Raw genomic sequence first — 23,715 nt, 5'->3', positions numbered from 1 at the left:
TTATACTTAAATTCTCGACACATACATACTAAACACGTGACATTTATTACTTTCTTTCCATTTTTTCCTTATCTTACATGGTTAATACTTAATGAGTAGTCTTGGAATAAGAATTAAATTAATATTAAATTTATTTTACATTCAGAGCTTTATTGCGATGCTGAAAATCACGATTCTAAGTCTTTCATTTATGATACGCACATCATACATAACATTGTAATTAGAGTCGATTGTGGATTATAAACTGCATTCAAGTCCATTTTCGGGGATGCAAAATCAGCTCATCCAGTGGAATATTTCGAAAATTTGTCCGGGTGCTTAATATTTATCGCCCTTCAACTGAAAAAAAAGAGAGAATCATTAGCAATATGAAATTGACATCAAAATTGAGATATCGTTATTCAGGGTGTGTTTACGCAAATCATGGAAGAAAATACCCTGAAAATTCAAATTTTGTTTTAAATATCTCAATTTTTTCCCCGGGTATAATTTTGCACAGTACAATTTCTTATAAATAAGTTAGTAAAAACATAATTTATTGAATTTGTTTGGAAAGTATAAAATTGGTGAATTTTAACTAATTTTCAACCAAATACATCAAGTTTTTAACCAAAAATGGAAGTTGAAATAATTAATTTTACGCAAAACAAAAAACCCAAAAATTTGCAATCAAAGTGATGAATTTTCAATTAAAAAGACAAATCTTCAACTGCAATAGATACATTTTAAACCAAAAACCTCAATTTTTAACAAAAGAATTTAACTTTCAACAAACTAGTTTAATTTTCAAAACAAAAAGATAAATTATGAATAATTAACTGAAATACATGAATTTAGGCCTAAAAAGATCAATTTTTGACTATAAATGAAATTCGTCTTTTTTAGTAGTAAATTAATCTTTTTGTTTAAAAATAAGCCTTTTTTTGGATGAGAATTCTTGAATTTTGTTCAAACTTTTCTTTCGGTAGAAAATTAATCCTTTTGTTTAAAAATTAAACTTTTTTGTTAGGTTTAACTACTTTATTAAAAATGCATTTTTTGGTTGACGTTTCAAAATTTTTATCAAAAATTCACCTCTGGTTGGAAATTAAACTGTTTTGTTAAAAATTTCTTTTCGTTGATAAATTACTTTGGCAACTGAAAATTTGTTAACTGGAATACTTGAATTTTTGACAAAAAATGTGAATTTTCAAACAAATTAATTATCCTTAAAAAAATCGACAAAGTACAAGAATTTTCAACGAAATAGCTAAATATAGGTATGAAAAGATCAATTTTTAACCATAAATATTCTCGTTAAATTTAGTTGAAGAAATTAATTTTTAACCATTTTTTTTCTACTTAAAATTTTAAACCAAAAAGATGAATATTTAACTAAAATTATTAATCTTTAACTGTAATAGTGTTCAATAAGAAGGTAAATTTTTAAATAAAATAATGAATGTTTAACTGGAATATTGAAATTTTGAACAAAAAACATGAATTTTCAATCAAAGTGATAAATTTTTAACTAAAATGATGAATCTTCAACTGAAATAGTTAGATTTTGAAATATAAAGATGAAATTTCAAACAAGGATATTAATTTTTTACCAAAAAATACAATTTTTTAAAAACAAAATACATGATTTTTCAAGGAAATGGTTGAATTTAGGCCTAAAAAGAGAATTTTTTAATCATAAATGGAAGTTCAAAGAATTAATTTTAAAAAAAAATCATTTTCAATAATTTCGTTCAATTTTCAAATTAAATGATGAATCTTTAACTGAAATTTTAAAATATAAAGATGAATTTTCAAACAAGATTATTTTTTTACCAAAAAATACAATTTTTTAAACAAAATACATGAATTTTTAAGGAAATAGTTTAATTTAGGCCTAAAAAGAGCAGTTTTTAATCATAAATGGAATCGTTAAATTAATTTTTAACAAAAAAAAATCATTTTTAACAATATCGTTAAATTTTCAATCAAAGTGATGAATTTCCAACTAAAATGATGAATCTTTAACTGTAACAGTGGAATTTTCATAAACAAAAATAAATTATAAAATAAAATAATGCATTTTTAACTGGGATAATGAAATTTCTAACGAAAAAGATTAATTTTTAAATAGAAAGATAAATTTTCATCCAAAAATGAAATATGTTTTCAGTTAAATACCAAATTGATTTTCAACCAAACCGATGAATTTTTAACAGAAATGGTGAATCTTCAACTGGAATAGTTCGATTTTTAACTAAAAAGATCAATTTTCAAACAAGATTCATAATTTTCTACCACAAAATACCATTTTGCAACAAAAACATAATATTTTTTCTAACGAAATAGTTGAATTTAAGTTAAAAATGAACAATTTTTAAATCATAAATGGAATCGTCAAATTTTGAGTTGGAGAAAATTAATTTTCAACAAAACTGATGAATTTTTAACGAAAGCAGTGAATCTTCAACTAAATTAGTTTGGATTTTAATCTAAAAAGATGATATTTCAAGTAAGAAGATTATACTTTCTACCAAAAAAATACAATTTTTCAAGAATGAATTTTCAACTGAAAAATACCATTTTGCAAGAAATTACATTTTTTTCAATGAAATAGTTGAATTTAAGTTTAAAATTTGCATTTTTTAACCATAAATGGAATCGTCAAATTGCCAGTTGAAAAAAATTAATTTTCGACCAAACTGATGCATTTTTAACTAAAAAGATGATTTTTTCAAACAAGAAGATTATCTTCTATAAAAAAATAAAATTTTTCAAAAAAAGAAAAAAAAAGTCGATTTAAGGTCTAAAATGAGCAATTTTAACCATAAATGAATTCGTTGAATTTTCAGTTGAAATAATTAATTTTTAACAATCAATTTTTTTTTTTAAGTTAAATTTTGCATAAGTGATGAATTTCTAACAAAAATCATGAATTTTAAATTAAAACGTTGCACTTTTAACTGTAATTAACAGTAAATTAAAAAATAAATAATTTTAAATCAAAGAGATGAATTTTTAATTAAAATTATGGAATATTTTGTAATTTCCATTTTCAGGTAAAAAAATGATTAATTAAAAAAAAAACGAATTTCCAACAAAACAAATAAAGTTTCAACTGTAATAGTTTCTGCTAAGCAAAAAACCAATTTTCAATAAAACAGCTCAGTTTAAAACCAAAGATGAATTCTCCATGAAAACTATGAAGCTTTAAAACAAAATAAAAAATTAATTTTTAACAGACGAGTGTAGCTTCTAACTCAGTAAATCTTTATAAAAAAATAAATAACAATAAAAATTCTGAACAAAAAATATAGTGAGTGCTATTTCAATTAAAAATTATTTTAATTCTTAATCAAAAACAGTTGAATTCAACGAAAAAAACATAATTTTTTAACACAATTGTAATTTTTAACTACGAAAGATTTTTATGTAAAACAGCAAAATAGTTAAATAAATAAAGCTACTTTTACAAATGAAGAATTATTGTTATTCAATTTTACATTCCAAATTAATTTAACGTTTAGAAAAATAATTATTATTAGTTTTATGATAATTATATATATTTATAATTGTAATAATTAAAAAATAATAATATTAAATTAAAAAGAAAACTCACTGTAGGAGGCAAGATCAATTTCGTCGGGTAATTCGGTGATATTCACATCGAACCTTTCTTGAACATCGTTCAAAATTTTGGCATCGCTTTCGTCACTTACAAGCGTGATCGCCAAACCCTAAAAAAAAAAAAAGATTTCGGAATCTTAGTTTCGAACGAATATGAAATCCAAAGAATATATATAAATAAAAAGTGACTAAATAAAAGAAGCAGATTTTTGATCAAATGATTTAATTTTCGAGGATCCATCAGTTGTGGGTAGTGGTAAAATTGAGTGTCATCATTTTAGGCTAAGATAAAAGATACATCATTTGGAATCCTCGATAGATGAAAAATAATATTAAAATTTAATTTAAAAAATTATAAAGGATAAAATACCTTGGTACCGAAACGTCCAGCTCTCGCTACTCTGTGCAAATATGTGTCAGAATCTTCTGGCATGTCGTAATTGAATACTATGTTTACTCTTTCAATGTCCATTCCACGTCCAAACAAATTCGTCGCCACCAAAATTCTCTGAAAGACAAATTAAAAGTCGAAATTATAGTTAGCTCGTTCTTAAATCAGATTTTCTTAAAATTAGGGAAATCATTTTTCCACGAAAAAAAAATTAATGTTCTCCCAAAAGGAAGATGAATTTTCAACAAATATTTTAATTTTCCATCAATCGATTGGTCGATTTTTCAAACGAAATATTTAACTTTTTAACAAAGAATTGAATTTTCAACAAGAAAATTAATCTTTTATGCACAAGAAACGAATTTTAAACAAAGAAGTTGAATGACTTTAAAATCGAATTTTCAACAAAACAGTCGAATTTTTTATAAAAAAAAAATAATTATGTTTCAACCAAAAAAGCTGCATTTTCAAGTAATTAGTTCAATTTTTAAACAAAAAAGTCGATTTTCCTTAAAAGAAACTGTGTGTAATTTAAAATCTAAAGACAAATTTTCTAAATAGCAGTACAATTTTAGACCATAAAAATAAATTTTTTAACAAAATGTAGTTGATTTTTTTAAGCGAATAGTCGAATTTTTGAACCGTTAAAGTTGAATTTTAAACTAAAAATGATAAATTTTCAGTCAAAAATGGAATATTAAAAATTTCAATGAATAAAATTGATTCTCAACCAAAGAAATTTATCCACAAAAAATTTTAGCCTTCAAGAAATAAAATAAATATTTAACAAAGTAGTTCAACTTTTAACCAAAAAGATGACTTGTGAAAAAATAGGTAAAATTTAAACAAAATAGTTGAATTTTCGACAAAACAATTTCATTTTTAACGAAATATTGAACTGTTAAAAAAAATAATTTTCAGCAAATAGTTCAAAGTTTAACAAAAAATTTAAATTTCAACAGTAGTTAAATTTTTAACAAAATTGTTTAACATTTAACCAAAATATTTGAATGTCAAACAAAATAGGTAAACTTGCAGCAATACTTCATGTTTTAACAAAATAGTTCAATTTTCAACAAAATAAAAATTTTCACAAAATAATTGAATGATCAGCAAAAGGTTTAACATAAAATTAAATTTTCAATCAAGTAGTTCATTTTTTAACGAAAATACATGAAATTTCCACAGAATAGTCAACTTTTCGACAAAATAGTTAGATTATCAACAAAACAGTTCATTTTTCTATCAAATAATTGTAATTTCAACCAAAATAGTTGTAATTTCAACAAAATAGTCAACTTTTTGACAAATAGTTAATTCTTCAAACAAAACAGTTGAAATTTCAAAAAAATAGTCAACTTTCTGACAAAATAGTTATTTTTTCAAACAAATAAGTTGTAATTTTAACAAAATAGTCAACTTTTTTTTACAAAATAGTTCACTTTTCGACAAAATAGTTCAATTTTTAACAAAATAGTTGCAATTTTCACAAAATATTTGTAATTTTTAAAAAATATTCAACTTTACAACAAAATAGTTAATGTTTCAAACAAAATAGTTGAAATATCAACAAGCTAGTTGAAATTTTCAACAAAACAGTTCAGTTTTCAACAAAATAGTGTACTTTTCGACAAAATAGTTGTACTTTTCACAAAATATTTGTAATTTCAACAAAATAGTAAACTTTTTGATAAAATAATTATTTTACACATTGAAATTTCAACAAAATAGTTAAATTTTCTTCAAAATAGTTCAATTATCAACAAAATAGTCAACTTTTCGACAAAATACTTAATTTTTCAACCAAAAATAGTTGTAATTTTAACAAAATAGTCAACTTTATAACAAAATAGTTAATTTTTCAACCAAAAATAGTTCAGTTTTCAACAAAACAGTTTAGTTTTTAACAAAATAGTTCAATTTTCAACAAAATAGTCAAATTTACAACAAAATAGTCAACTTTTCGACAAAATAGTTGCAATTTTAACAAAACATTTGTAATTTCAACAAGTCAACTTTTCGACAAAATAGTTGTAATTTTCACAAAATATTTCTAATTTCAACAAAATAGTCAACTTTTTGACAACATAATTAATTGTTCAGCATTGAAATTTCAACAAAATAGTTCAATTTTCAACAAAATAGTCAACTTTTCGACAAAATAGTTGGATTTTCAACCAAAATATTTGTAATTTAAACAAAATAGTCAACTTTTTGACAAATAGTCAATTTTTCAAACAAAATAGTTGAAATTTCAAAAAAATAGTCAGCTTTCTGACAAAATAGTTAATTTTAAAATAAGTTTTAATTTTAACAAAATAGTCCACTTTTTTTACAAAATAGTTAATTTTTCAAACAAAATAGTTCAATTTTCAACCACATAGTTAACTTTTCGACAAAATATTTGTAATTTCAACAAAATAGTCAACTTTTCGACAAAATAGTTGTCATTTTCAAAAAATATTTCAACAAAATAGTCAACTTTCTGACAAAATAGTTACTTTTTCAACATTGAAATTTCAACAAAATAGCCAACTTTTCGACAACATAGTTGAATTTTCAAACAAAATAGTTGAAATTTTAACCAAATAGTTGAATTTGCAACCAAATGATTGGAATATTTAACAAAATAGTTGCATTTTCAGCAATAGTTAAATTTCCAACAAAACAGTCGAATTTTGAATAAATTAATTTTTGAGCAACACAGTTTAATGTCTACAAAGTAAAAAATAATTACCTTTTGGAAGTCCTTGAATTGTTGATACCGCGATAATCTTTCTTCTTGTGTCATCCCTCTGTGAATTCCAATTGCTGGGAAATTTTGGTCGGTCAAAAGTGTCGCAAGGGCCATGCATCTTTGTACTGATTTCACAAATATTACAACCTGAAAAGAGAAACGACACATTATTTTATAATTAGGAAACCAAAATTTTCATCTTTGCTATTTAGATTCTTAGTTAAAAAAAAACAAAACAAAAACAACATTAAATAAAAAACTAACCTGGTTGAATTCAAGAACATCAAGAAGTTCAAACAACTTTTTGTTCTTCTCGTTTTCTTTCAGTTTGACGTAGTGCTGCTGCAAACCGTGCAGCGTAAGTTTTGCTTCGTCGTCGACGTAGACTTCCATGGGCTGCGCAGACAAATATTTTTGGTAAGACAACCTACTCCTAGCCTAACTATTTCATTTTCCCCGCACCCTTAATTTCAAACTTGAGTGAAATGGAAATTAAAAGTTAAGAGAGAAGTTAAAATAGCTTAGAAGAATTCAAAATATTAGAAAACAATATTTTCACTGGAGAATCAAATTATTCAAAAATAGAATCGGAAAGTCAATTCCACTGTGACTAGTGTAAATCGATAATTAAAAAATATATATATATATATTTCATACATTTAAAAATATGTAATATAAATCATTCAAAAGGACATTTTCAACAGCTGCAAGTTGAATTTAATATTTGAGTCTTTAAATTTAGAATTAAAAGAGCGTCAAAAATTTGCAAGTTTTTAAATATAAAAGAACGTTTAACCATGCTTTTTATTTCATATATCTGAGATTTTTTCAGGTATAATTTTACATAGTTCTATATGAAATTCAATTTAAAACGCTTCAAATTATAAAATTTTCAAATAGAATAATTGAATTTTCAACGAGATAGATGATTTTTTAACCAAATAGTTGTATTTTCAATCAAAATAGTTTAATTCTGATCTAAGAAATATTAATTTTACACCAAAATCAGAATAGTTACTTACAGTTTAAAGAATTAATTTTTCACACAATAAACAAGTTTTAAACAGATTAATTCTTAAACAATTCAATTTACAACTAAAAAAAATTAATTTTCACCTGAAATGATGAATATTCAATTGGAATACTTAAATTTTTAATCAAAAAGATTGAAAAAAAAAACAAACAATTTTTAAACAAAATACATGAATTTTTAACCAAATAGTTGAATTTCAACTAAAAACATCCATTTTCAACCAAACTGATGAATTTTTAAATAAAATTATGAATCTTTAACTGCAATAGTTAAATTAAAAAATTTTAACCTACAAAATTTCTACTAAAAAGAGAAATTTTCAATAAAATACATGAAATTCAACTTAAAAAATACATTATCAACCAGAAATTGAATAGTTAAATTTTCAGTTAAAAAAGTTACTGTTCTACCAAAAAGATGTTAAAAAAAATAAAACAGTTAAATTTTTACTTAAAATCGTGTATCTTAATAAAAACTGGAATAGGTCAATATTAAACAAAAAATTATGAATTTTCGACTAAAAAAGATACTTTTTCATCCAAAGTTACAGTTTTCAGTTTCAAAATAATTTTTTTTTAATAGTTGCGTTTTCAAATAAAGTAATGAATTTTCAACTGAAATTATGAATCTTCAACTAGATTTTTTAATAAAAAGAAAAAATTACAACTGAAATGGTTAATATTTATCTAGAATTATTAAAATTGCAACCAAAAAGATGAATTTTCAAGCAAGAAAATTAATTTCTATTAATTTATTCTAATATATATTCTGCCAAAATCAGATGTCCGAAAAAATTAAGTTTTTTTTTTTTTTTTTTTTTTTTTTTTAATGAACTTAAAAATAAAAAAGTTATAACTGATGCCATTATAAATAAAAAACTGTTTTTAAATGAAAATTTTCAAAATTCACACAAAAAAACATAAATTTTAACAATGTTTTTTTCAATTGAATTTTTTCTGACCCTCACTTCTTACCATTTTTTTAAAAAGATTGCATTTTAATAAATGACGGCTTATTTTCTTCCGGAAAAAACATTCTCTAGAAATCTGCTGTTTCCAATTTTGAAAGTGAATTTTCGATGGCTCTAAATCGTTACATTTTTTTTTTTTTTTTTTTTTAAACAAATAATTATATTTTAAGATTGAATAATTTTAAAATTGAAGTTAAAATTTTTACAATTCAACAAAACACATTTATCAACTAAAATTGATTTTTGTTGAGAATTTTTTTTTGCTATAACAACGTGACTTCCGATTGAATAATCCATAATTTTAGTTAGAAATTCACCTCTGTGGTAGAATGATCTAAATTTTAACTATTCAATTTTTGATTGAAAAATTATATTTAGGAATGAAAATATAACTATATTTTGAAATAAAATTTTTTTTTTATAAAACTTCAACAAAAAGCAAACAAATTAAAAAACCAAAAAAAAATTCAACTAGAAAGATAAATTTTCAACCGAAAAATTAATTTTTAATAAAAGAGTACCTTTCCACAGAGTAATACAATTTTATGCCAAAAAAGATGAATTCTTAGCGAAATACTTAGTAGCTGATATTACAACAAACTATTGTAATTTTTATTTTAAAAAAAAGTTCAATTCAATCAACAAGGATGAGATGAATTTTTAATTAAAAGAAAGATTTTTTTCGATCAAGAGAAAGTTGCAAACAAACTGTTGATTTTTGATACAAGATGATTAATTTTGTACCATTAGAGAATGAATTTTCAACAAAATACATCAATTTCGAATGAAAAACTTGAATTTTTAACCAAAAAGGGAAGCTAAATTTTCAGTTAAAAAAAAACCTACTTTTACAAATGAAGAATCATTGTAATTCAAATTTAGATTACAATTTAAGAAAATTAAGAAAATTTTCGAGGAAGAAAATCCCTGATATTTCCAGGTAGGATAGACGCCCTTTTAACACTAAAAATGAAAACACTCAAAATTTTGTAGCCACAGTGAATTAAAATAAAGTTATATAAAAAAAGAAAAGCATCACAGAATGGCCTAGAACTTAAGAAATTATTTTGAAAATAGCAACGAAAAAAAAAATTGCCTTTACAAAACAAAAAAAATGTTTTGGCCCAGACTAAATTTAAATTCTCTTTGCTAAAACTACTATGCCATTAAAAAAAAAAAAAGAAGAAAAGAGTAATCTCAACATCAAACTAAAATTGAATAAAAAAAAAATAAAAAAAATAAATTTAAATAAATCCCTGATTCGATCCCATGATCCTAGAAATCAATCTCCTTAGTCCAATTCAAGACGTGACACATGATGATAAAAAGGATAAATAGAAAATAGGTAAAAATTCGTCGTTTGATTGGGTTAGTCTAACTTTTTACATACGGTTCGGCGAATTCCACCTCTCGGTAGTGCCAACACTCGGTAATGTAAACTGTCTGCAGTCACCCTGACAGAATAAAGTCGGCGCACCCAGGAAATGCTTCTCAGCCACTCTCCACAGACAGTAAGAGACACGACCACCTCTCTCGATGGACACATTCCTCTCATCGAAGACTTGTACATCGATCGTCTTTTGTCTTCCCCCGTAATCTCGATTATTTCATTTTTAATTTTTTTTGTTTTGTTTTTTTTTTTGTTTCGAGGCTCTACTTATAATCCCCGACGACAAACAACAATAACAACAACGACAACAGGCTTCTCTAATCGACATTTTCCTCCTTTAAAACAACAACTAATCGTGGCCAAAACGGAAAGCAGCACTTGCACCCACGTAGAGATCCACAGATCCGTGTTAAATTTCCTCACATCATCTCCAACCAACCCCATCACTAACATTTTTTTTATCGTATTAATTTTTTCCTTCAATTTTTATTATCCATTTAACACAACCACTAGGTGGTTTGTATATATATATTTTTTTTGATCTAGCCTCGAATATTATCGGTGAATTTAACTCCCAATCTAATAATCGCGGGCCCCAGCGAATCCTCTTGAATCTTCTTTCTTGACACTCTTCTTTCTTCTGGTCTTGATGTCTTCTTAGCCCACCACCCCCCGCCCAAAATTTCATTTTTTTTTCAACCCGGAGAACCCACCCCCAAGCGCCACCGCGTCTACTCATTTTACAAAATGCTCAAACTGTGCTTTTTCTCGTTTTTTTTATAGCCTTCCGGCTTTTTTGTTTCTGCTTTTAATGAAATTTTCTACTCGATGTGGGTTTTTTTTGTGGTTGGGAGTGGTGCGTTGTGGTTTTTTTTTTTAGAGAGGAAAGAGATGATTCGGAATCGTGTGAAAGGTGTGGATCCATTTGGAAGTCGAACGTAATCGTCCGGGATACGAGGAATTGAGGCAAAGGATTTTTTTTTTCTCGGAAAATTGTGGACATTTGGAGATTATTTTGCCCAAGGAATAATATTTTTCGTGTATTCAAGGAACGCATTTCGGCTTTTTCGAAGCGGTTAACTAGCCTAACCCGCGGGTGCGCCTTGATCGAGATTTTTGAGCTCTGTCCTGGGACCAAGTAGGGGCGAACGGAGTTTGAAGAGAACAGGAAGATTGGCTAATTACATCTTGCATGAATTTCTTGCAGACTGGTCGAATTTCCTTCGACAATGTGGCGCTGAACATCATCACTTGTTTGCCGTGTGGTGTGGTTCGGAATATTTCCTGTACGTCCCTTCGCATATCTAAAATGAGAAAAAGGAAAATATGGTTTTAGAAATAGGGCTGTTAAATTTATGTCAAAAAGTAGAAAGTATTTTTAATTTTTAGCAGGGCATCAACTCAAATCCTGGAAAAAAAAATCCTGAAAATTCCAGGTCAGGATGGCCGTTTGAATCAACATTGTTCACGGTCAATGAAATTTAAAAAACGAAACACTTTCATAAATTATAGAGTTCAAAGATTCAGATTAAATTCCAAAACTATAAATCCACGTGAACATTTTCAATAGTCTAAATTTTGAAGAATTAAGCAATAAACTTTAAAAATGGATAAATAATTTTTTTAATTTAACAGTTTTTAAATTAAAAGTTAACTTATTTTTATGCTAAATATTCGAGGCATCCTTAAGAAGCTTTAAAATGTTATTTCAAAATCTTGAGAAATCTAGAAGAACTTTTAAATATATTTCAAAATGAATTGAACTTTTTCTATAACTTTTAGTAAATCCTGCAAATAAAAAAAAATTAAATTTATAAATAACAATACAACTTATTATTTTTAAAAATATTAGTGTAATTTTAAGAGATATTCAGAAGTTTTAAAAAGATTCGAATTAAATTTAGAACTTGAAATAATTTCAAATACTTAAGGGCATGTGATACTTACAGTTTCCCCGACTTTTTTCCACAAAAATAAAAATTTTTAAAAACTGAATTCGGAGATGCTATAAAATATCATAACGGACGTCCCCGGACTAAATAAAAATTTTATGCATATGTATTATTTTGAGGTTACGTCGTTTTTCATCTCTGCCTTTCCAATAATCTGGAAATAATTTATGAAATAAAATTTTTTGATTGCCTACAAAAAGGGTTAGTTCCGGGAGAAAATTTCAAAAAATTTTTTGAAAAAAAAAAAAAAAAAAACAAATAAAGTATGTGGGGACGTCCTTTAGCATGTTCGCTATCATCCCCCAAATTTTTAAGACAAAATATTGATTATCCTAGAAAAAAAGCCGTCGGAATCTAAAAGTGGTAAAATCGATACTAATTCCTAAGCGCTATGCAAATTAATCAGATTTTGCTAAATTTAAACTTTTTTGAATTAAACCCAAAAAAAAGTGTGTGGGGACGTCCGTTAGCATGGTCGCTATCATGTCCCAAATTTTTTAAGACAAAATATTGATTATTAAAGAAAAAAACCGTCGGAACCTAAAACTGGTAAAATCGACAATTTTCTAAGTATCACATGCCCTTAAGGGCATGTGACACAGCTTACCGACCACAGTTTTTCAGTTCACTGAATATTTTTTTGAACCTAAGAACTTTTTTTGTAAATAAAATAACGAGTTGAAACTTTGGGAAATGTATTAGAGTACAATAAAGTACGTTTAGGTACTGCATTTTGGTAGGAACTTCACTGAAAATTATTTCATCTTTTTTCTGAACCTCAACATTTTTTGAACGTTCGAACTTTTTTTATACATAAAATATCGGTCTCAAACTTTGAGAAATGCAAGAGCCGAAAGAAAACTACATTTAAGTACAAAGATTAACAATAAAAGATGTAAAAAAAATATTTTAACAATCAATTCCAACGGCATCAGCTGGTAACGTTGTACACGAAAATGCGAACTCTCTAGAGCCTCGTCTAGTGGCCGCCAGGTTTCGTATTTTCGTGTACAACGTTACCGGCTGATGTCGTTGGAATTGATTGTCAAAATATATTTTTTTTACATCTTTTATTATTAAGCTTTGTACTTAAACGTAGTTTTCTTTCGGCTCTTCCATTTCTCAAAGTTTGAGACCGATATTTTATGTATAAAAAAAGTTCGAACGTTCGAAAAAGGTTGAGGTTCAGAAAAAAGATGAAATAATTTTCAGTGAAGTTTCTACCAAAATGCAGTACCTAAACGTACTTTATTGCACTCTAATACATTTTCCAAAGTTTCAGCTCGATATTTTATTCACAAAAAAAGTTCTCAGGTTCAAAAAAACATTCAGTGACCTGAAAAACTGTGGTCGGTAATATAGGTATTTAGCTGTGTCACATGCCCTTAAAGCCGAATTGAAAATAAAATGTAAATTTTTTCAGATTTCAAACAAACTATTTAGCATTTTTTTAAGAATTGTGAAAGACTACAAAAGAATAAAAATTGTCTGAAGATTCTTAGGAAAATTGAAAATGCTTTTTCACTTTAAAAAAATTATTGTGCATGGAAAATTTTAAGGATTTTATTTAATTTGCTACATTTTTAAAAATTACTTAAAATAATTTCAAGTTTTTAATTAATTTTGAATCTTTTCAAAACTTCTAAATATCTTCTAAAATTACTCAAATTTTTTCTGCAAATAATAAGTGTTCAATTGTCAAAAATGTGCTCAAAAATCTTTCTTGGTTGAATATTCAATACTTTTCTTCAAAATTCATCCCTTTTTTTTAAATGAAACTTTTTTCTCAAGAATATATTCGTCTTTTTGGCTTCGAATTTTTTAATTTGGTAAAATATTTGACTGCTTTGTTGATAATTGACTTTTTACATTGAAAATTCGCCTTTTTAGCGTGAAAATTCAACAATTAGGTACAAAATTAAACTATTTGGTTCCAAATTAATTTTTTGTAGAAAATTCATTTTCGCTTAAAAATTTTACAATTTAGTTGAACTTTTTTATTCTTGGCTGAAGAATCTTTCTTATTTTAATATCTGACACTTTTGTTGCAAATTCGTGAATTTAGTTTAAAAATTCATATATTTTTTTGTAAAATATATTCCTACTTTGGCTTGAAATTTTTACAGTTTGGTAACAAATTCTACTATTTAGTTGAAAATTTAGTTTTTTGTGGAAAATTCAAAACATTTTCGTTTAATTTCTTTCTTGACTGAAAACGCAACTCATTCCGTAGGAATTTAATTTTTTTTAAATTTAAAGTGACACTTTTTGTAGAAAATTATTATTTTTTTAAAATTAAAACATCATGTTTTTATTGAAACTACCTCTTTTGTGCTTGAAAATTAAAAAATTTATATGAAATTTTTTCTTCTTGGCCGAAGAATCCTTATTTTAATATTTAACACTTTTGTTGCAAATTCGTGAATTTAGTTTAAAAAATTATCTCTTTTTCGTAAAATATATCCGTACTTTGGCTTGAAAATTTAATTTTTGGTTGAAAATTTAAAACAGTTTCGTTTAATTTCTTTCTTGACTGAAAATTCAACTCTTTTCGTAGAAATTAAAATTTTTTAAATTTAAAGTGCAATTTTTTGTAGAAAATTAAATTTTTTTTAAATTAAAAAAAATCATGTTTTTAGGTTGCAAATTATGTTGTTGTAGAAAATACGTCTTTTTCACTTGGAAATATAACAATTTAGTTGAATTTTTTCTTCTTGGCTGAAAAATATGTCTTAATTGGATATTTAACACTTGTTAGAAGTTCGTGATTTTTGTTTAAAAAATTGATCTCTTTTGTAAAATATATTCGTAGTTTGGCTTGAAATTTTTACAGTCTGATAGAATATTCTACTATTTGGTTAATAATTGACTTTTTTTTGTTGAAAAATCGCCTTTTTCGCTTGAAAATTTTATAATTTATTTGAATTTTTTTTCTTCTTGACCGAAAAAATATTTATTAGTTGAATATTTAACACTTTTGTTCTAAATTTGTGTTCTTGGATTACAAATTGATTTTTATTTCTTTGTTAAAAACGAAACTTTTTTGTAGAATATACTCGTCTTTTTAGCATAAAATGTTTACAGTTTGGTAGAAAATTAACTTTTTTTTAAATTGGTATTTTTCAAAATTCAACTTTTTTCGTAGAAATTGAATTTTTTTTAAATGCAACTTTTTGAAGAAAATTAAATTTTTTATGAAAAAATCCTATTTTCGAGGTGCAAATTAATTTGTTGTAGAAAATTGACCATTTCGCTAGAAAATTTCTCAGATTAGTTGAATTTTTTTCTTGACTGAAAAATATTTATTTGAATATTTTGTTGGAAATTCGTGATTTTGATTCAAAAATTGATCTCTTTTTCAAGAAATTTTATCTTTCATTGGTTAAAAACGCTACTCTTTTGTAAAATATATTCGTATTTTGGCTAGAAATTTTTACAGTTTGATAGAAAATTCTGCTTTTTTGTTAAAAATTTGCCTTTTTAGCTTGAAAATTTAACACTAGTTGAATTTCGATTTTTATCTTAAAAATTCAACACTCCTTAAATTTTTCTATTCTTAATTGAAAAATTCAGTACTGTTTGTAAATCTACATTTTTTTAAATTCAATTAAATGTCCCAAAATTAACATTTCTTCAAACATTCATATTTTCAGGTTGAAAATTCAGTTGATTGATTGAAAATGTGTCTTTCAGACCTAAAATTTTAACAGATTGGTAGAAAATTAAACTATTTTCTTGAAAATTCGTATTCTTTCGTACAAACTGAATTTTTTTAAAATTCAAAATGCAATTTTTTTGCAGAAAATTCGTCTCTTTGGATGATAATTTTAACAGTTTTGTAGAAAATGTAACCAGTTTGTAACATACGTATTTTTAACTTCAAAAATTCAACACTCCTTAAATTTTTCTTTTCTTAATTGAAAAAATAATATAACACCTGTTGAAAATCCACATTTTTCGTTTGAAAATTAGATTTTCTTTTTTAATTCAATTGTTTACCATAAAATTAACTTTTCGTAGAAAAATCATTATTTTCGGGTTAAAATTAAATTGTTTTATAGAAAATTTGTCCTTTTGATCTTAAATTTTAACAGTTTATTAGAAAATTAAACTATTTTGTTAAAAAATTATCTATTTTCGTACAAACTGAATTTTGTAAATTCAAAATGAAATTTTTTTGCAGACAATTTAACCATTTTGTATAAGATACGTATTTTTAACTTAAAAAATTCAACATTCCTTAAATTTTTCTCTTCTTAATTGAAAAATATACAAATTGTTAAAAATCCACATTTTTTCTTTGAAAATTATTATTTTTTAATTCGATTATTTGGCATGAAATTAACTTGTTGTGGAAAAATTATTATTTTCGGGTTGAAAATTAAATTGAATTACAGAAAATTGGTCTTTTTTCGCACAAAATTAAAGTTTTTGGTTATAAATAAAACTGTTTTAGTTTAAATATCCAAATTTTTGTCAGGAATTCGTCTTTGACTATGATTGTAAAATTTTCCTGACTTTCCCAGGCATATAAAAATTCCCTAGCAATTCCAAGTTTTCAAAAAAAAAAAAAATAAATAAATAAACACCCTGTTTAGCTATTGAGAATCCATCAGTTGTGGGTAGTGGTAAAATTGAGTGTCATCATTCTTGGCTAAGATAAGAGATACATCACTTGGAATTCTCAATATCAATTAAAAATAGAATCATTCCTGAATAAAAAAAAAAAATAAATAAGAATAAAAATAAAATAAAGTAACTTACCTAGTAATTCGAGCATTTTGTCACACTCATCCAGAATAAAGTGTTTCAAGTGCTTTAAATTGAGTTTCTTGTTACGAACGAGCGCCAAAATACGACCCGGAGTACCGACGACAATGTGAGGACACGTGTTTTTCAAAACCTCTTCATCCTTCTGAATAGGAAGACCGCCAAAAAATACGGCAACCTGAAAATTAAAATTCTCATATAACATCCCCCCTTGCTAAAATTTCTATTTTTTAAAAGTAAATTTGAAATTTAAATTAAGGATACGTCAGTTGTGGGTAGTGGTAAAAATGAGTGTCATCACCTTTAGCTAAGAAAAGTTATACATCATTCGATATCCTTAAATAATTAATAATTCGAAAATTCTCAAATTAAAATGAATTTTTGAAAAATTTTACCTTAACGGTGGGCATGTATTTGCTGAACCTCTCGTACTCTTTGCTAATTTGGAACGCGAGTTCTCGTGTGTGACACATGACTAGCACATAGGCCTGGTTTTCTGTGAGTTCTAGTTGCTGGAGAGTAGCGAGGACAAAAACGGCCGTTTTTCCCATACCGGACTTGGCCTGGCAAAGAATATCCATGCCAAGAACAGCCTGTGGTATGCATTCGTGTTGAACTGTAAATGAAAAGGAAAACCGTTCGTTCAATCGGAGTATCGAAAGATTTCAGATTGAAAGAAATTAGGTATTTTAGGTAAAACTTCAGAACAGATCGAATTCAGCCACAGTAAATCTGATGTCCCTATCTGTTAGTGTCATCATTTACAATATTATAATCATAAAGTTATAGAGAAAAAAAGAATTTTAGATTTCTTTTGTCCACTAGGTTACTTCTTACAGATGTCGTTGATTATAATTTCGCATTTTTTTACAATCAGGGATCACAGTGGAAAGGTAGATCAAAAAAGGGGAACATTTTTTTTATAAGAAAGGTTGTATTTTTAAATAGGGTTAAATGATTTTTAGTTACTTGAGAAATTACAATTTTTTAAATTGGGTATAATTAAAATGAGATAATTAGAATTGGATTCTTTCAGGGTGCCAGTTTTAATCGACGAAATAAATTCCCAGTTTTTTCACGGTTCGCAAACATTTTTCAGTCAATGAAATTAAAAAAAATGGAACAGTAAAGCTAAACAATTTTCCACTTGAGGTAATAAAAACTGAACTGAAAATGAAAGAATTTAAAGTGGAACTGTTAAATTTTGAACTTTTAAAATTGAAATCTAAGTTTTTAATTAAAAAATGTTGTATTCAAATGCTCAATGAACTTTAAAATTGTCAAAATTATATAATTTTAGGGAATTTTAAGTTGGAAACATCAAGTATTGACAAATTGAAATTATTTGTACTAAATTCCTAATTCAATTATTTTCCTTTTAAATAGTTTAAACATCCTTGGACAATTTCAACATTTTATTTCAAAATCTTGAGAAATCTATAAATTTTTAAAAATTTAAAATTATTTTGGAAATTGTTTCCGAACTTCTAAATATCTGTCAAAATGAATTTATTTTTTTCAACAATTTTCTGAAAATCCTGCAAATTTTAGAAAAATTCTGTGCTATTTGGATGTCAAACAATACAGTTAAAGATTCTTTACTTTTAAATATTTGGTTTCAATTTACTTGTCTTAAATAAAAATTCAAATATTGCTAAATATTCAATAATTTGTAAATTTCCCGGTAAAAAAATGCGACTGTCATTTTCCAGTCTCAAAAAATTCCTAGCCATTTCCCGGCCCAGCGGCCACCCTGTTTTTTGTCAGATATTGGGAATGGTAGTCTACTATTTCGCCACATGGTGCCGAAAAATGGAAAGTATTTCCATCTTATACAGTGAAAAAACACGTTTTTTGTGAAACAGTTTTTTTTTTTTTTTTTAATTCAATTATTTCATGTAAGTTTCAATGCATATTAAGCTCAAATAAACTTCAATTAATGTATGCAAGCAACAAATTTTATCCATATTATGCCCAGAATACGAATAATACTTATTTTTGCTTATAGAATGAAGGTTTAATTTATTAATTTCTCATGTTAACTTAAAAAGTTTTAAACTGAAGAAAACTCAAAGTTTGACAGCACAATATTCACTATCCTTTAATTTATAATTTGTTATGACTTGAAAATTAAATTTCCTCGAATTTTCAACATCTGATTATTGAATTTTCTTTAATTTAATCTTCACTTTTTTTCAATTTCAAACAATTCAATTTTCAAACATTCAAGTTTCCGTTTTCTTTAATTTAAAACAAATTCAAAAATTGAATTTTCAAATGTGAAGAATTAAAGAAACCTTCTCATTGAATTTTTACCAGAAAATTCAATTTTTTAAACTTTAACAGTTGTATATTCTATTTTGAAGAATTTAATTATCAGTTTTCTTAAATTCAAAATAATTGAACTATACAGTTGAAAATTAAAACTTGTTAGTTGTATATTCAATTTTGTTGTTGTAATTTTAAACAATTTCATTATCATTTCTCAGTTTAAAACCATTTTTTCAAATTTCTACAATTATCAAGAGTTGAATATTAAATTTTCAAGAATATGTTTAGTTCTTTTTAATTCAAAACGTTATTAAACTTTCAGTTTTATTTAATTTGAAATGATTCAATTTTCAAGAGTTTAAAATTAAGTTTCCGCAAGTTGGAAATTTAATTCTCTTAAATTTTGAACAGTTAAAGTTTCTCTATTGATCAATTTTCAAAAACTGAATATTTAATTCACTTCAATTCGAAATTTCATTGAATTTCCCGTTTTCTTGAATTAAAGGCAATTGAATTTTCAAATGTTAAAAATGCAACTGTTGAAAATTAATGAAAACTGATAATTGAATTTTCAAATTATAATAATTCAACTGTTAAGAAATTGAAGAAAGCTGATCACTGAAGTTTGAGCAGTAAAAAATTAGGGTTTTTCTACTTTCAACAGTGGAATATTCAATTTTGAACTTAATTTTCAGTTTTCTTAAATTAAAAATACTTGAATTACTAAAAAATTTAATTTTTTCCAGATGACTATTCAATTTTCTTAAATTTTGAGCTTTCAATTTAAAACAATTTAATTTTCAAAAGAATGATACATTCATCTTTCAAATGTTAGAAATTCAATTTTTTTAATTTTCTGTAGTTATCAACAGTTAAATATTGCAATTTCTCCAATTTTCGTATGCTGAATTTTCAGCTCTCTTCAATTAAAAATCTCATTGAATTTTTAGTTTTTTTTTTTGAATTAAAAACAATTCAACTTTCAAATGTTAAAAATTCAACTGTTGAAAATTAAAGGAAACTGATGATTGAATTTTCGAATTATAAAAATTCAACTGTGAAAAAACTGATCACTGAATTTTTAGCAGTATAAAATAACGCTTTCCTACTTTAACAGTGGAACATTCAATTTTTAACTTAATTTTCAGTTTTCTTAAATTAAAAATACTTTTATTACTCAATTTTTTTTTTTATAGTTGAATATTAAATTTCCAAGTTCTCTTCAATTAAAAATTGCATTCAATTTTTAGTTTTCTTAAATTAAAAGCTGTCAATTTAAAATAATTTAATTTTTAAAATAAAAATACATTGATCTTTCAAATGTTAAATTTTTTTAATTTAATTTTCTACAATTATCACCAGTTAAATATTGATTTTTCTTCAACTTTCAAGAACTGAATTTTCAGTTTTCTTAAATTAAAAGCAATCGACTTTTCAAATATTAAAAATTCAAATATTCAAAATTAAAGAAAACTGATCATTGAATTTTGAAATATTAAAAATTAAACTGTTAAAAAAATGAAGAAAGCTGATCACTGAATTTTTAGGAGTAAAAAATTCAGACTTAACTCCTTTAACAGTGGAATATTTAATTTTGAACCTGATTTGCAGTTTTATTGAATAAAAAATACTTTTATTACTAAAAAATTAAAGTGTTCTAGTTAAATAATTAAATTTCTTATATTTTCAGCTTTCAATTTAAAACCATTTAATTTTAAAAACAATCATACATTGATCTTTTATAATGTTTTTTTTTTTTAATTTTCTGCAATTATTCACAGTTAAATACTTTATTTTCTTTAATTTTCAAGAACTGAATTTTGAGAAGTAAAAAATAAAGTTTTTTCTACTTTCAACAGTAGAATATTCAATTTTGAACTTAATTTCCAGTTTTTTAAATTTAAATTAATTGAATCACTAAAAATTAAATTTTTTTCAGATGAATATTCAATTTTTTTAAATTTCAGCTTTCAATTATCAACAGATAAATATTCAGTTTTCTTCCATTAAAAACACTGAATTTTCAGTTCTCTTTAAACAAAAAAAAAAAATTTGCAGTTTTCTCGAATTTAAAACAATTGAATTCTGAGTTTCCTTTAATTTTCGAATTTTGAATTCAACCGTTGAAAATTCAGTCGTTGCAAATTAAATGTAATAAACAAACATTTCAATTTATACAAAAAATTCATTTACAAGTTGACTTTTTTCGAAAAACAGGTCGTAATTGGTATTTTGTTAACAAAAAACATGTTTATATGTTGAAAATTGTTCTCATAATCAAGAAAAGTGCCTCATTTATACACTTTTTTGAAATAATTATTATTTTAGCTTTGCTTTACTCAAAACCTAAATAGTTTAATTTGAAATAAAAAAAAAAAATAAAATAAAAATTAAAGCTCAATTAAACAAAGAGGGGAAAAGGGGAGTTTTTCTTTTAAATTTTTCAAAAAAGGGAAAGGAGAGATTGTGATCCCTGTGAAATAAAGGAATTGGGTATATTTTGAAATAAAAAGTACCTTCAGAAGGATGTTCGAAACCACAGTCGACGATGGCTCGCAGGATTTCCGGCTTAAGAAGGAAGTCTCTGAATCCACTACTGTGAATGGATACGTAAGTACCTTTAACTTCCTTCTTTGCGGGAGCATCTCCACTTCCATCGACAACCGGCTCGGTCTGCTCCTCGTCTTCGTAATCTAAAAGGTCGTCGTTGTCGGCCATTTTGAAGGTTCCTGGATTTTACGAAGAATAAAAATATCTGTAAAAAAGAAGAAAATTGGTTGCTCCCTCCTTTCAAATAATTCATTAAAATGTTTGCAAGATATCTGAAAGTTCTTCGAATTTAAGAGCCGTCAGTATTTCTCTCATTGTAGACAATTTCGAATTTTAAATATTTCTTAATTTATTTAAAAAATAAGTGTTGTTCGGGTTTCTGGGAAAAAAATTTCAGATTTTCCAATTAGTGACTTGAAAAAATGTTATATCAATAAAATTAAATAAAACGATTTTAAAATTACGACTTCAAATTTGTATCTGATAATGCCACATATGCTGAAAACCCCACTTTCCAGAATTCAAGAAGACGCCATTTTGACAGCGTGTTTCCACTTTGGTCACAATCACGTCACGTAATTTCCTTTTTAATAAAAATTAACTTAGCAACACATTTTAACTTTAATTCACAAAACCGAAACTTATCTAATTTTCGTAAAGTTTAGGAAAAACTGGCTCGGAAAACCCGGGAAAAAACGACCATGCCAAGCCGCCATTGCTCCAAAAATTAAAATTACACTAAAATAAAATTACTTACGCAATCGTCACGACGGATTTCTATAATTTATGAATAAAAACAGAATTCCATTTAATAATTTTCTTTTATAATTAGTCATTTGAGACGAAATTACTCCAAAAACGCTCTTTCAAGGCTAAGACGCAACATACGGTGAAAGCAGTAGTCAGCGTTTGTTTACTAATTTTGCATTAAAAAACTAAAGTGAATTTTAAGTTCAGGGAAAAAGGGACTTTCGATTTGAGAAATTGTGTGAAAAAGATTTGTAATTTTCGTAACGATGTGAATGGATTTTAGTTACCTAGATTTTTGTCGAAGAGACGCTTTCCTTGCACACTGCGCCTTTATGCGCCTTTCATGGAACGGGAAACGCCGGAAACGCGCGCACACACACCACGCACACTGAATGAGTGTCTTGTAGGTTACACGTTACACTTCGTTTACACACCCGCCTTTCCCCAACTTGATGTATTTACAACCGCCTCTAAACGGCCGAGAAGTCAAAAGTGGGGGAAGGAAAGAAAGAAGCTTCAGTGGACGATATCCAAGATGTCCACACGCCGAGGGTCATACACTAATACCAATTACATGAAACAAAACTTTATATTTTTAATAACTTTAAAAAAAAAATTTTTTTCATTCTAACTGTATTTCGATATAATTTTTTATTTTCTGAAATCTATTAAATTAAATAATAAACTCATTACAAAAAACGAATTATCGATTTCAGTTGTTTAATGGAATAGCTTTTGATCTGCTTTTGAAAAATAAAAAATAATATCCAATTACAGTATTACACGTACGAGTTGCTCATGGAAAAAAATAATTTTTTTAAGTTAATTGAGAAAATAAAATTTCGTCCCAAGCAATTGCCACTTGGCCATCGGTGAACGGCCATCTTGCCCTTTGACGTCACTTCTATGATAATTGATTATGCTGTTCTTGCGCGAAATTCAAAAATGCAACTATATTTTATTTTTCCAAAACCTTTCACTCACTCTTTTTTACTTTTAACTATTTTCCGTTTTTCAAAATGTTGTAGTAATTAGATCTTGTATACATTTGTGTTAAAAACTAATGATGGGAAGTGATTAGTTTAAAAAGTACATTTCATCTGTGAAAAATGATTCCTCCCTTTTTGCTCCGCTGGGATTCGAACCCAGGTCTTTCGATTTCCGGTCGGGTGCTCTATCCACTAAATTACAGTAGCTTAGTGGGTAGAGCACCCGGCCGGCATTCGGAAAACCTGGGTTCGATTTTCAGCAGAGCAAAGGGAAAGGGTCTTTTTTAACAGATAAAATTAAATTTT

The 23,715-nt window shown here is 25.8% G+C and overlaps 1 protein-coding gene across 1 annotated transcript; it reads right to left on the bottom strand.

The window, feature by feature from the left end:
• Positions 1-22: 22 nt before the first annotated feature.
• Positions 23-22,844, bottom strand: LOC117182368 (ATP-dependent RNA helicase WM6). Its single transcript, XM_033375567.1, has 10 exons — positions 22,708-22,844; positions 21,637-21,875; positions 17,245-17,465; positions 16,844-17,027; positions 11,313-11,431; positions 6,999-7,130; positions 6,735-6,881; positions 3,977-4,114; positions 3,599-3,716; positions 23-339 (listed from the first exon to the last, which is right to left on the bottom strand). Exons 2-10 carry the CDS (start codon positions 21,836-21,838, stop codon positions 326-328), a joined length of 1,275 nt encoding a protein of 424 aa, XP_033231458.1. The 5' UTR covers positions 21,839-21,875; positions 22,708-22,844; the 3' UTR covers positions 23-325.
• Positions 22,845-23,715: the final 871 nt, after the last annotated feature.

The sequence above is a fragment of the Belonocnema kinseyi genome, chromosome 10, assembly GCF_010883055.1.
Source record: "Belonocnema kinseyi isolate 2016_QV_RU_SX_M_011 chromosome 10, B_treatae_v1, whole genome shotgun sequence".
NCBI lineage: Eukaryota > Metazoa > Arthropoda > Insecta > Hymenoptera > Cynipidae > Belonocnema > Belonocnema kinseyi.
This window is presented reverse-complemented; position numbering and strand designations above follow the sequence as displayed.